General features: G+C 44.7%; 1 protein-coding gene across 3 annotated transcripts in view; it reads left to right on the top strand.

The window, feature by feature from the left end:
* The window catches only part of Fli1 (Fli-1 proto-oncogene, ETS transcription factor), a 116154-nt gene extending 104531 nt beyond the window's left edge, over positions 1-11623 (top strand). For all 3 annotated transcript variants that reach the window (XM_021651586.2, XM_060371419.1, XM_060371426.1), the window contains 4 exons: positions 4701-4766; positions 7475-7534; positions 8062-8109; positions 9613-11623. In XM_021651586.2, the coding sequence (XP_021507261.1) occupies positions 4701-4766; positions 7475-7534; positions 8062-8109; positions 9613-10142 (704 nt within the window). In that variant the 3' untranslated portion in view covers positions 10143-11623. The remainder of the gene's footprint in view (positions 1-4700; positions 4767-7474; positions 7535-8061; positions 8110-9612) is intronic.
* Positions 11624-14638: the final 3015 nt, after the last annotated feature.

Here is a 14638-nt window from a genome sequence, read left to right as displayed (position 1 = left end):
CCCCTTCCAACGGGCTCAGAGCTCATATTACTCTACCCTGGGAGGCTGTCTTGGAATCTAAGAGGCCATTTAGTGTCACATTCAGCCACACTGAGCATTGCATAATGGAGAAACTGTTCAGGGCGCCATAGATGGGAAGCAGAATTATCCACAATGGCTGGCAAAGCCCATAATCCCCGGCATGAGGCCCAGGTCTCTTTGCTTTGGCGGAAACTGACCTCAGGACTGCCTGAAACCAGAAACCTTAGGCAAAGCCCAATGGTAGCTGCTCAGCAAAGGGATCACAATAGGATTTGTCATCTTAGTACTCCTTAAAGCCAGGGGGTGTCAGCCTTCCCTGAAGTAGCAAGAGGGTTTGTCAGAATCAGGGCATAATTTTTTGCTGATAAAGCTTCATCTGCAACCACACAGAAGATCTGAGAGCGTCACCTCGGGTGCTGGCCTGAACCATCACATATTTGACACCGAGTCTTTAGCCACCTCAAATTTTTCTTTTCCTGAGCCAGCTGTCAGGATGCAGACTCCTTGTGCCACACGTGGGGCGTCTGCACATGTGCACTTGGCTGCTTGGAGGCGCCACAGCCTGTGGGAGGATTCTATACTAGCTGGCGTTGGCCATAGCCAGGCAGCATCAGGCTCTGGAGCCAGGAGTGTCTGTGGGAATCTGTGCAGCAGGCTCGCCCCCCTCTCCAGCTTTGGTTATAGGCCTGTCTGTCAGTGTGACTGATACTGGAGCTGACCACACTGCTAGGTTTTCACTTGGGGGGCATTCCCTCATCTTAGCAATGACATTGCCCTATTTAACGATGGGAACAACTCTGATAAATTCCATTTCACCTCTATTTATCCACATGTAAACATCAGAATGTGCTTCCACAAACTAAGATGCTGATGACCACACAAGATGATACAACCTTACGGGACCACCATCCTATGTGCTGTCCCCTGTTGATCCAGCTCCTGACCTCTCTGAAGGGACATGCTTTCAGCTTCCATTTCAAAATAGGTGGCCTGCTGCCCAGACAGTGTTGACATAGTCTATAATCCTAGTCACCACAGGCCTGAATTAGCTAGAGACCTAGTTCAAGAAAGTAAGAGTCTCGGATTCCTTTCTGCTAGTGGAAAACAACAGGGATTGTGTGTATTTAGCAAGAAGACACTGTCGATACAGTTCATTCATTTATTCCATGTGGATTTCTTGCGTGCCTACCATGTGCAGGGCACTGTTCTCAGCATTGCCACACACTCCGAACCACAAAAGCTCCTTCCCTGTGAGGACCTGGTGCTCACCTGTGGAATACAGACAATAAGCATGAATGAGTGAATGATGAGGTAATAGGTAGGAAAATGGAGAAGGAGAGGTAGAAGGATAGAGAGAAGTAGAGGAGGACGCATATTTGACAAATTGGCCAGCATGTTTCTGCTCCAAGTGTTTTTCAGATGTGTGACAATAGTGCAGGTCTTAACACTGATGTTTTGTTTTTTGGGTTCTTTGTTTTGTTTTGTTTCTAAAATGTGAGTCATGCTGGTCCTTGTGCTGTGTCCACTTAAACATTTCATTTTTAGCTCCAAAGTTCTCCAGTTCTAAGAGCATACAAGGCAGACGCTCTTGGCCACGGCCTTTCCTGATTTCACACTTTGCTCTCAAAACACTGGTTTTAATTTCGGTCTTACATGAAGATGTCTCCTGCACCCAGCATCTCTGTAGCGCATTCATTAGCTTGCGTGGTAAAGGGGCATTGGCAATGCTTTGCAGATTTAGGGGCCATGGGAAGGGTTTCCATGTATGCAAGGGGAACAAGAAGGCTGACAGGAGAGAAGTCTGTGTTTTTCATCTCTGATTCCACTGGCTGAGCCACATGTTGGCTGAAGACACCTGCTGAGTGGCCTTATGGAATAGCTTTCACCCAGGATGACAGCTTCCTGAGACAGGGTAGGTTGGAAACTTCAAGGCAGATTTTGCCAGTGCTTCCGAAGTCAGATGGCACACACCCATTCTTAGAATTTAGTGGGTCCCCCTCCTCTTTACTTCCTCTTCTGGCTAGTTTCATACCCAACTTGACACAGCTAGAGTCATGTGAAAGGAGGGAACCTCAGTAGAGAAAAATGCCTCCGTAAGATCCAGCTGTAAGGCTTTTTCTTAATTAGTGATCGATGTCAGGAGCTGTGGGGTCCAGCCCTTTGTAGGTAGTGCCATCCCTGGGTTGGTAGTCCTGGGTTCTATAAGAAAGCAGGCTGGGCAAGCCATGCAAACCAAGCCAGTAAGCAGCATTCCTCCATGGCCTTTGCATCATCAGCTCCTGCCTCCAGGTTTCCTGCCTTGTTTTAGTTCCTGTCCCAACTTATATCGTGAGATACTATTACCTGGAAGTATGAGCTGAATAAACCCTGTCCTCCTCGTTGGTCATGGTGTTTCTCTGCAGCAATAGTAACCCTAAGACACATCACTTTCCACTCCACTTTCTGTTCTGTCCCTAAAAAAATGGCCTCCACCCCTTGGGTCCTCTGTGCCCTCTGTGACCTCTGTGCCCTCTGTGCCCTCTGTGCCCTCTGTGCCCTCTGTGCTTTCCACACAGCACCTGGAATGCATGAGTCTTTGCTCTATTTCCTCAGAGTCACGAAACACTGGGAACCTCCCCAGGCCCTATTGTTTGAATCATGAAGGCCACAAAGATGCTAGCTTAGCTCCCACAAGGTCCTGAATGGTCACTCAGTCCTCTCTTTCCTGTCCTTTTCTTCTCTCTCTGTACATCCCGCTATGCCAGCCATTCCCACAGTACCACAACACCATGCCACCCACCTCTGTTCCTGGCTGCATGGCTCGCTCTCACCTCTCCATCTAGGTCTCCCTCAAGTCTCACAGGCCCCCAAAGCTACTTACCTTTCTCTCCTTAGTCTCCAGTAGCCACTGACATCTCAACCATGTCTTTGTTCCATGACCATGAAGGCTGACAGTCTTAGGGACTGTGTCATGTCTAAATGTAAGGATGTGAATGTTCCATATGAATGACTCCCCAGTACTCCATGCATGCAACACAGTACAGAATGCTGATCCCAAATGAGTGACAGGAGACCAAGCTAGCAACACGTTCCTGAACAAAGAAAATCTTAGCTGACTCTCCCCTTGCCAGAGGCTTATCTTCAAGCTGTATGTACTTCTTGGGGCTTCAAAGGCCCCCTCAGAAAGTGCCCATAAAGCCATCAGATTCATTCCAAGATCATAACCACTGTTGTTGCCTTACCATTTTTTAAACAAGAAGAATCTGTTTTCAGTAAATAGAGGGGGGAAAAATGGGTCAAAAATAAAAAACATACAACTTAAAGGAGTTGAGTTCTGTCTCTTCATCCCATTCCCTGCCTCCCTCTCTGGCCCCACCCCCTTCATGCTCTGTTTTGCTTTTCGTGCCAATTGCTAAAGACTATAATTTAAAAAACTGAACTGACTTTTCCAGAGCCATGAGGAATGTGCATGTGCACGTGGATTTTTCCACAAGGACACTTCCTGTCTTTTGGTTCATCTTAGCCAGTAATAGCGAAGCCAGGCAATCGGATGCATCCATCCATCCATCCATCCACCCATCTTCCCAGCCCTTAGTCTAATTTGTTTGAGAGTCTCGGGATGGGCCAAAGGGGATGGTTTGTGTTTCACCCTGTCAGACAGTTGTTTGATGAGGTTTGTGTTCCATTTGTTCAGATGGTTTTTATGGTTCCTTTGTTGTTTGGGAAAAGACTTTGAAAGTCATAATTCTGTATCCTTAGCCCTTCTGGTAGGCCTGTACCATGTCTCAATGGTACTCACACAATGAGAATGGAAATGAGGACTGTTTCCAGGCAGTTACTTAAGCAGCTTCTAAACATGACTGTAGAACAGAAGAGTTGAGTATCACAAAGTTCAGGGTCCATATAGTACCAGCCTCTCCTTGCTGAAACATCTCTGTCTGTTTATTCACTGGTCAGCCCTAGTTCTAGTTGCAACCCTGGCCTTTCCTCTTTGTGTGTGGTTATTAGACCTGGCTTCTTTCCTACCTACAGAAATGTCTGCAAGGCCTTGGGCAGCTGACAGTGGGGTACACCTCTGAGTGTCATTCCATAGCACTGGAGCCATGAGGTGATAGGCTGGAGTTGGCCTTGCAGGAACATCATGGGCCGGACCTTGAGATGTTCTTCCCAAGAGGCCTTTCACCCAGACATCCCTCAGCTCCTCAGAGCTGCCCAACATCTTGGCATCTTTGAAAAGGTCTTCCCCTACCTTGCACTATGGGAGTTTAATTTTTAGAAATCTTACAAAGTAGCTCACAGGTATTCTCACTTGATCATTAACATAACCCCATGAGGTAGATAATTCATATAAATTTCCACTTCTACAAAGAGAAGGATCAGGGAAGGCTTGTCATCCATCCCACATCTCACAACAAATAATGACAGGGACAAAATTTGAGCCAATTCTCCACCTTCAAGTTCAGGATTCTTCCTACTAATTCAGCTCCCAGATAAAACAAATAAAGAATTAGAGTGAATACGTTTTCTGTCGCCCTGCCTTCCAGTCCTCAGGGAAGAGTATACTTCAGGAGGTTTGTGGTGTTTAGCAAGTTATTGCTGAAATAAATTTAACTTTTTCTGATCACCAAGAGAGCATCTTCATCTAACCTTCCTGCAGAACAGACAAAGCTAATGTGTCCCCATTCGTTGTTTCTCAATAGACCCTTCTTATGACTCTGCCAGGAGAGGAGGATGGAGCAATAACATGAACTCTGGCCTCAACAAAAGTAAGTAAACAGCAAACCATTCTTTGGGAGTAAAACGTTTTCTGAGAGCCAGAAGTTGGGATGTGGGAATATGGTCATGAGACACGCACTAGGAACAAGCCTTTGTCTCCAAGCTGCCTAATCAGAGATCAGTGTGAATTTGCAGGAGCTGTTCAGACTTTTGAGGTTTGTTGTGATGCACTGGGTTTTAGAACTTAAAAGTTTTGAAGATTTCTTGGGGCAAGTTGATTCATGAAAGAAAAGCAGCTGGTCTGGGTTTTGTTATTTTAGTCGGGACAGTTAATCTCTAGAACCTGGATTCTCTGCTTGACAAGGCTTAGTCATGCCAGTGTCCCTAGCCCCAGTTAGAGAAACTGACATGAAGGATAACCTATGAGGAGATGTGGTGTGTCACAGACATTAACTTGTGCAACAATGATGAGCTGATGATTTGCTGAAATCCACACAGTATCTTCCATTAAGGGATAATGAAAGACAGTCATTCACTCAGCAACCAATGTGTCCATCTTACTGTATCCAATAAGTAAACTTTAGGGAAATGAGAGGGAAGTAAAGCAAATTATTTTAAGAATGAGGTTGTGATTGTACAAGTGATAACCGGAATCTATTTCAGTTATGACTCTGCAGTATTTGTTCATTCTGCATGCAGTGTGTGGCTCTATGGGACTCACAAAGATGATGAGATGGGCAAAGACCAGTTATTTAGGCAGGAGAGAGGAATCATGTACATACATAACTCTTTTCATCTGGGTGGTGCTGATGCAAGCCTGCACACCTGCTATCATTTGAGTTAGAACTCCAGAGACAGGCCACACTTTGGTCTAGGGAGCAGGAGAAGACAGGTAAGCCTGGGGAGGTGGATGTCAGGGGAGACCATGGTGGCATGTCTGAAGGTGAGGAACACAGGTTCCTGGAGTTTATGATGTGTGGTGGATGAGAGATAAGAAAAGGATAGTGATTGATACTGTGGAAATAGACCTCAGATCTTTTTTTATTTTTTACACTTTATTCACTTTGTATCCCCCCTGTCGTTCCCTCCCTCCTCCCGTCCCAATCCCTCCCTTCCTCCACCCTCTGCATGCATTCCCCTCCCCAAGTCCACTGATAGGGGAGGACTTCTTTTCCTTCCTTCTGATCCTAGTCAATTAGGTCTCATCAGGAGTGGCTGCATTGTCTTCTTCTGTGGCCTGGTAATGCTGCTTCCCCCTCAGGGGGAGGTAATTAAAGAGCAGGCCAATCAGTTCATGTCAGAGACAGTCCCTGTTCCTATTACAATGGAACCCACTTGGATACTGAACTGCCATGGACTACATCTGTACAGGGGTCTTAGGTTATCTCCATGCATAGTCCTTGGTTGGAATATAAGTCTCAGGAAAGCTCATCCTGAGTGAGCTATCCCAAAGGCAGAAAGATGCACACGGTATATACTCACTCATATAGACATATAATATAGGATAAACCTACTAAAATCTGTACACCTAAAGAAACTAATCAAGAGGGAGGACTCTTGCTAAAATGCTCAATTCCTACCCAGAGAGGCAAAGAGGCTGGACATCAGAAGAAGGAGAAAAGAGGGAACAAGTCAGGAGCCTGACACAGAAGACCTCTGAAAAGCTCTGCCCTGCAGACTATCAATGTAGATGCTGAGACTTATGGGCAACCTTTGGGCAGAGTGCAGGGAATCTTAGGAAAGAAGTGGGAAACAAATCTGGAGAGGACAGGAGCGCCACAAGGAGAGCAATAGAACCAAAAAATCTAGACCTCAGATCTTTAGTCACGAGGAGTCACCGAAGTGCTGAACAGTGTGATAGGTCAGCAGGAAGAGAGAAGTGTGAGGATGCCAGTCACACCAACCCACAGACCACACAAAAAGCAACACACATTCAAACTGGAGAAGCCAGAGGGGCATATGTAAGATACCTGGGAGGGGCTCTCACAAAACACAGTATGACAGGGAACAGGTAGGTGATCTTTGCTCAAATGTCACTTTCTCAGGAGAGACCTTTGTAAAGAGCCTATTTATTTACTTCTCTATCCATGTGTGTTCAGGGTGGAGTTGTGTGTGAGAGAGAGAGGGAACACATGTGTGTATTCTGCAGGGCACATATGTGGCCACGCACCCATGCAAACATATGGAGACCAAAGAAAGACATTGGCTGTCACTCTCTGTTTTGTCCCCTTGAGGCTAAGTCTCTCACTAAATTTCAGAGCTCACCATTTCTCAGCTAGACTGTCTGTCGAGCAAGCCTCAAGCCTCAGCATTCTTCTTGTCTCTGCCAGCACCTCCCCCTTCCTAGAGCAGAGGTTACAGAAGCACATAGCCACATCAAGCTTTTGTATGTGGATGCTCAGGATCTGAACTCACGTCCTTATGCTTCTTCAGCAAATACTCTTAACCACTGAGCCATCCCCCAGCTCAAGGTTCTACTTTTCAAATGAACCGTACAAGCCCCTAGCAGCAGGCATTGTTCTGTGTAGTCTCTATGCTTAAAACATAAGTTCATTGCTAAATCTCCTGCCAGTGTTCATTGCTAAATCTAATGCCAGTGTAACAATGTGAAAAGTATTCATAAATAAAGTGAATACATGAGTCAATGGGAGAGTGGGTACATGGCAACTCATGTGCCCTTCTGAGGGATATGTGACAAGAACATTTTCCTGCCCAACGAAGAACACCCACTTACCACCTTTCCTTAATTTCTCCACAGGTCCTCCCCTTGGAGGAGCACAGGCCATGGGCAAGAACACTGAGCAACGACCCCAGCCAGGTACCTGGCTCAGATGTTTAACCTCTTCCTTGTGTGTTTGTAGCTGTGAAAACTGAAACGCAGAGGTTGTTCAAAACAGGACTTGGTTCATGATATACCTGGGACTAGAACCCAGGCTTCCAGGCGGTTTTTATGGCCCGCCAGAAAACTCAGGCATGTGTAATGTCTTCAGCATTCGAAAGGGCTAATGATCACTGTGGGACCGCCCTTAAATTAAGCCTGTTTAATGAGCAATTCTTCAGTTTACTCACTACATGGTTGAATATTAGCCAGCTCCTTTTCAAATGTGTGGGTGATTTTGTTTGGGGTGGTGGCAGCATAATCTAAAAGTTTAGAAACCAAATATGAAGAAATGGGGCTGTTATTATTCCATGTTGATTGGGACATAACTGTGGTTATAGTCTTTGACAAAGCTTTCCTATGACCCTGAGATAAAAGTTGGACCCACTGAGGTTTCCTTCATCTTGCTGCTGCTGTCAAATTGTTTGATGAGGAGTGAAGCAAACATCTTTCATTTTCTTTTCAAGATCCTTATCAGATCCTGGGCCCAACCAGCAGCCGCCTTGCCAACCCTGGTAAGTTAACTTTGGCTTGCAAGCCTCTCTTTCCAGAATGTTCCTTATGTCTGTAAGGTCACAGGAGTCTTCATCCCAAGTCCAGACACCTGTCTAAGGGCTGTATGTGCTTCCTTAGCCAGATGTTCAATTGCAGGCAGACAGGAGCTGCAGCCCGTTAGTGGGTAGCAGCATCCATTGCCAGAAGATGTTTCTGGAGAACACACTGCATCTCTGTACAGAGGTTTGTGTTCATGGTAAATGACCGAGATAGAAGTTCCAGTACGGAAAGATACTCTCGGTTACTCCTCATACAGGGCTCCTGGATAACTGCCCCCAAGCGTTGTGGTTTTGATTTGCCTCTTGTAGTTATCCAGCCTCCTAAACAGAAGTGTGTCCCTAAAGAGTTGCACATGAAGTGAACGTGACAATGTGTTAAGGATTTGCTATTAAAAATAACTCTCAGATGTGTTCTTCTAAATCCAAACCATGGAGATTGGGAGCTTAAGGCAACAGAGGCCAGGCACACATGCCTGCTGTGCCTGAAGCACCACACGGAACACAAGCTGTCGGGGCCTTCTCCCTGTTCTAAAGCTGGACCATCTTTACCCAGAAGATAAAGAGCCACCCAGCATCCCCTCCTGTTATTTTTTTACCTCTGCACACATTCTTCTATGTAAAACTTAACACTAAAAGCCTTACACTAAAACACTGCTCGGGAACAGCCCGGCTTAGTGAATCCTAATTCCACCAGGTGCCTTCTCCCTGCTGCTCCCTACAGCCACCCCTAAGAGGTTCTGGGTTGCTTGACATGTTTTAAGGCCAATGTGGAATATCTTGAGGGATTTCAGTACTAAATAGAAATCAGATAATGACTCAGGTCTATGTAGAAAGAGAGAGTCAAAACTCTTATCAGGAAGATGTGGAGTGTTGGCTTCCCTGAAATCATAGCAGCTAGGACAAAGCCAATATTCCTTATCAACCAGTTTTTGGGACAATCTGTCTTAAGGTCTAACTTTGCTTGATGTGTTCAAGCAGTAGAGTTGACAGTATTTACTGTACCTTTCAAGCTAGCTAAATGAGAAGATCTTTGATGATGAGTGAGCATTGAAGTGATAGGCATGCAAATTAGCTCACTGTGATCACCACTCACTGTGTACACGTGCTAAAATATCACCCTATGCCTTGTAAAGATGTACAATTAGTATGTGCCATTTCTAGTTTCTAAAGAGGAAAGATGAGTTGTCTCCATGATTCTGACATAAGAGAAAAAAAAAGGGGGGGGTTCTTTTGTTTGGTTGGTGTTTGTTAGTTTTTTGAGACAGGGTTTCTCTGTGTAGCCCTGGCTGAACTGGACTCAGACCAGGCTGGCCTCAAACTCACAGAGATCCACCTGTGCTGGAATTAAAGGTGTGTGCTACCACCATGCCTGGCCAAAAAAGGGTTTTGTAGAAAGGTCAAGCATTGCCATGTTTAAGAATCAGCACTGAGACCACTTTCTTCCTGTTTCCTCACTGCCTGCAGGAAGTGGGCAGATCCAACTGTGGCAGTTCCTCCTCGAGCTACTGTCTGACAGCGCCAATGCCAGCTGTATCACCTGGGAGGGGACCAATGGGGAGTTCAAAATGACGGACCCTGATGAGGTGGCCAGGCGCTGGGGAGAGCGGAAGAGCAAACCCAACATGAATTACGATAAGCTGAGCCGGGCCCTTCGATATTACTATGATAAAAACATTATGACCAAAGTGCATGGCAAAAGGTATGCCTACAAATTTGACTTCCATGGCATTGCCCAGGCCCTGCAGCCACATCCGACTGAGTCATCCATGTACAAGTATCCTTCTGATATCTCCTACATGCCTTCCTACCACGCCCATCAACAGAAGGTGAACTTTGTCCCTCCCCACCCCTCCTCCATGCCCGTCACTTCTTCCAGCTTCTTCGGAGCAGCATCCCAATACTGGACCTCCCCCACTGCTGGGATCTACCCCAACCCCAGTGTCCCCCGCCATCCTAACACCCATGTGCCTTCACACTTAGGCAGCTACTACTAGAACTTAACATCAGTGGCCTTCTGGCTGAAGCTCCAGCCCTTACTTTTTTTTTTTTTTTCCTGGATATTCTGGACTCTGAAGGACATAAGTAGCCTTGAAGAGACAAGAAAACTGGATGTTCTTTCTTTTGGATAGAACCTTTGCATTTGTTCTTTTAAGAATGATTATTTTTATGTTTAAAAACTTTTGCTTCCTCTACCTGAAAAAAAAAAAAAGAAAGAAAGAAAGAAAAGTATCATTCCATGGGCCAGTACACCAGTTTGGATTCTCACCCAGCTATCATCTAACGAGTTAGATGTTTAGGTTACTGGATCGGTTATACCATGGTTCTGAGAAAGAAGTATACATTTTATATATATATATTTTATGACCAAAGTAGTTTCTTACCAGCACACGGGTCTCATCATTGTAGGATTCCATAGAATAATGAATCATGGACTTGACCAGGAATGATCTGGTTTAAGACAATGAAAATCAAGGCAGAATGTTTATGATCTTAGGAGGACTGAATTCAGCAGATGGCAACTGGAACACTGGCCGTGAGGCCGGTCAAGTTTTTGCCCAACTGGAATTTCTAAGAAAGATGTGTGTGTATGTGTGTATTTAAGAAGCCATGAGTATTACAAAACCCCTCGCAATGGGCAATATGAGCTTGCCTGACCATTCCCTCCAGGAATAGTCAGGATATGAACCAAGAAGGTTTAATACAAACACAGACACTCGTGAAGGACAGAGGGTTAAATAACTATTTTTTTTTTTTAATGACAGTGGGTCCCAGAACTTTGAAAAGTCATAGGGATTTCTAAACTCAGACAGATTCGCAAGCGCTGTGCGTTTGTCAGACCACCAGACCGCGGTCAACCAATCAGAAGGCAACTAACTGTATAAATTATGCAGAGTTATTTTCCTATATCTCACAGTATTAAAAAAAATAAGTAATTAAAAATTAAAGAGTAAATAAACGAGTTGACCTCGGTCACAAATGCAGTTTTACTATCAAATCGATCATTGTTATTTTTTTAAATATAATTTGTACATCTTTTGTCAATCTGTACATTTGGGCTATTTGTACTTTTTTATAGCTGGGTTTTTTTTTAATAAGCATAATGTGACTATTGATGAAAAGAAAACGGGGAGTTAAAAGTCCCTGAGTTCTTAGGAAGAAAAGCAGTGCTGCAGTTATTTAACAAGCTTGCCCAAACAAGAGAAAAGATCCATCTAGATCTACAGTGCTTTAGAAGTGTTTGTAAATAACAGAGCTGCAATAACCTGATAAGAAAAAACACACTCTGCCTCGTGCACACGAGGGACTCTCCTGCTTTATATATGCAATATATTTTTAGATGTGAAAATATATATAATTTTTCAGGTAATCGTGACTTTTAAAACTATATAAAGTGTTAGGCTGACAACTGTCCAATGAAGACCACATTGTAAAATAATTTGACCTTAATAAATTGTGCCTTCTTCTTCTCTCAGAACTGATGACGTTGTTTTCTTATTTACTGCCAGATCAAAGACTTTCCCAGAAGGAAATTATCTTTATTATTGGTGTGAGTGTGTGTGTGTGTGTGTGTGTGTGTGTGTGTGTGTGTGTGTGTATGGACACATGGCATAGCACACATGTAGAGGTCAGAGGGCAACTTGTATGAGTTAGTTCTCTCCTTCCACCTTATTTTTTGAGGCAGGATCTCTCACCTCCCACTCTGTGGACTTCAGGCCAGCTGCTCCACTGGCTTCCCATTAGCTTTCCTGCCCCCATCTCCCCTGTAGCCATAAGAATACTGAGATTATAGGTGTACACCTCCAAGTCTGACTTTTCGCATGGGTTCCAGAGATCAAACTCAGGTCATCAGGCTTACACACCACATTTTTATACCTCCACGGAGGTATCTCATTGGCCCCGAGGGAAAAAATGCCTACTTGTTTCTTGTACCATCCATAACTTTCCAAATGCAAGTGCTGCGGTACAGTGGAAGACACAATGTCAGTGGGGTTCCAACTGTTGTTAACGATGATGTGTTCAACCTTTTCTAAGCTGTTTAGATCTCTGTGGCCTTTGTAAGTGAGAGACAAGGCCATGGGTAAATCGTATCCAAGGAACCTGTAGCAGCTCTCTCCAGGACCTGGCCTGGTCCACTTGACTTGTTCTACCCGAGAAGGTGACCTGATGCTGCAGCAGGGAATGGGAGTCTAGCTTCCTTTCAGCTCTACACTATTGTTTTATGTAGACTCTCCAGATCTGTTTTTTGGCCCAATAGAGACGCTTGCTTCCAGTGGCTTCCATGTTAGAGAACTTGTTCCTCTGTTTTGCCACGAAGATGAATAAGACTAGAACAAGACCTTGTTGCAAGGACTCTCACAGAATTAGTAACTCTAGAAACCCCTTAAAGAAGTTTGTAACCTATGATCTTCACACAGAGTAACTTCTAAAGTAACTCCTAGTGACTTCAAGTAGGGCCACCTGAAGAAAATGAGATGAGTTATGAGTTATCGGTTCCCAGGGCTCATTTAGGGGTGACTTACAACTGCCTACAATTTTAGCTCCCAAAGGATCCGATGCCTTCTTCTGACCTCCTCAGACACCTGCACACACATAACATACACATACTCAGACACATACCCATATACATAAATAAATAGTTGCATCTTTCCTAAATATACTCTTTTTATTGTCATTGTTACCTAATCATGTATTATAACAACCAATTACAAAGTGTTTACCTTACACATGATATCATACACTATCTAGACATGATTTAAAAGATATTAAGAGAACATGTGTGTAAATGCTGTGCTGTTTTAAATAAACGATTTGGACATCCATGGATTTTTGTGTCTTTAAGTGGTCCTGGAACCCATGCATCCAAGGGAAAAATAATCATTTATTATGAACAAAAAGACAAGAGTTTAGAAGGTGATATAGAAATATATTAAAGCAGATATTCTGTTCTTTCTTTTTTCTATATATTACATCATTAGTGAAATGAACACATATATATGATTTCATATATGGACTCACTAGTGCCTTCTAACAGAGAAAAGAACAAAGACTTGGCAGTAGTGGCTCAGCATAGAAAGCAATGAGAAAATCTAGGCGTGTTTATAGCCAACTAAAGCGTTCTCACATCAGTATTCAAATACACGAAGTACTATTAGAGAAAGCTAGGACGCATATATTCCTGTCTCACTGCTGTAAAAACAGGGTGCTCACACCTCCACTTCACCCTTTGCGTGTACGAGTGTATGTACCTTTATGTGTGCATGTGTGTCACATGTACACCGGTACCCACAGATGCTGGAAGAGGACGTAGAAACCCCTAACACCGGAGTTGCAGGCAGTTATGAGCTGACTGACATCTGAGACGCCCACCATGGATGCGGGAAAGCATACCTCTGTCTTCTGGGAGGTTGATCAGTTTTAATTCCTGAGCCGTTCCTCCAGCCCACAGTTAACCCTCTCGAGAGGTTTGTTTCCTACACAAAGCCTGCGACACTAGAGTGGCTGCAATCCTGTACTCCGCGTGTCTCACAGCGGCTCATTCCACACTCCAGAAGGGAGCTCACTCCAGCAGGACCAGCCCTTTCGTCCCCACAAGCATTCGCTGAGGGAGGACTCTGACATTTAGCTCCTGCGATGCCCAGAATGAACCCCCTCAGCCAGCTCGCAGACATTCCCAGAGGCGGCCCCCACATCAAACAGGCACTTTTGTCACCGTGCCCGCTAATCGGAGGTGTTGCCCCCGCTTGACCGTTGCGCACTTGTCCCTTGAAACCTGCAACGCCTGATAGACAGCAAAGCAGACAGGGCACAGCAAGCCTGTGAGTGTCCCAATGGGAACTGATCACCTCACACCAACCCCACCTCAGTTGTGAGCCTGACTGAAGTCCTTCAGGGTAGGTGGACGTCTTAGTCGACTTGAGAAGCTATAACAAACTACCATAGGCTGGGTGGCTTATACGATAGAAATACGGTATTCACAGCCCCAGAGGCCACGAGAGGCCACTAATATTAAAGCGTCAGTAAGATTTGGTGTTTCATGGGGTGGAGACGGCTCACTGTTCATTCCTGATTTCACAGGTAGCACCTTCTCACGGTCCTCTCACACAGCTTTCTGGGGTCTTTTAAAAAAAAATAAATAAGAGATACTAGTCCCATTCATGAGAGCTCCTCTTTATGACTCAGTCACCTCCCAAAAGGCTCACCTCCAAATATCCACACATCGGGGAGCAGGTTTCAACGTATGAATTGTACAGGGAAAGGGAAGGCACCTATATTCGACATAAGGCAGAGACTCCCATTTTCTCATGTTGTAGTTTCAATATCGTTTACTTGGAGACATTTTTTTGTAGTCAAAACCCACTAAAAGCTTAGGAACATTTAAAGTGATCGCTGCTGCATCTAACCCATAATACCTGCACGCAGTTGGGGAATGAGTGCAGCATGTTTGCTTAGTCCATGGGTAAAACATGAAGTGTAGCTCCACAAACAGAAT

Source organism: Meriones unguiculatus, chromosome 1 (genome assembly GCF_030254825.1).
Source record: "Meriones unguiculatus strain TT.TT164.6M chromosome 1, Bangor_MerUng_6.1, whole genome shotgun sequence".
Lineage (NCBI taxonomy): Eukaryota > Metazoa > Chordata > Mammalia > Rodentia > Muridae > Meriones > Meriones unguiculatus.
This window is presented reverse-complemented; position numbering and strand designations above follow the sequence as displayed.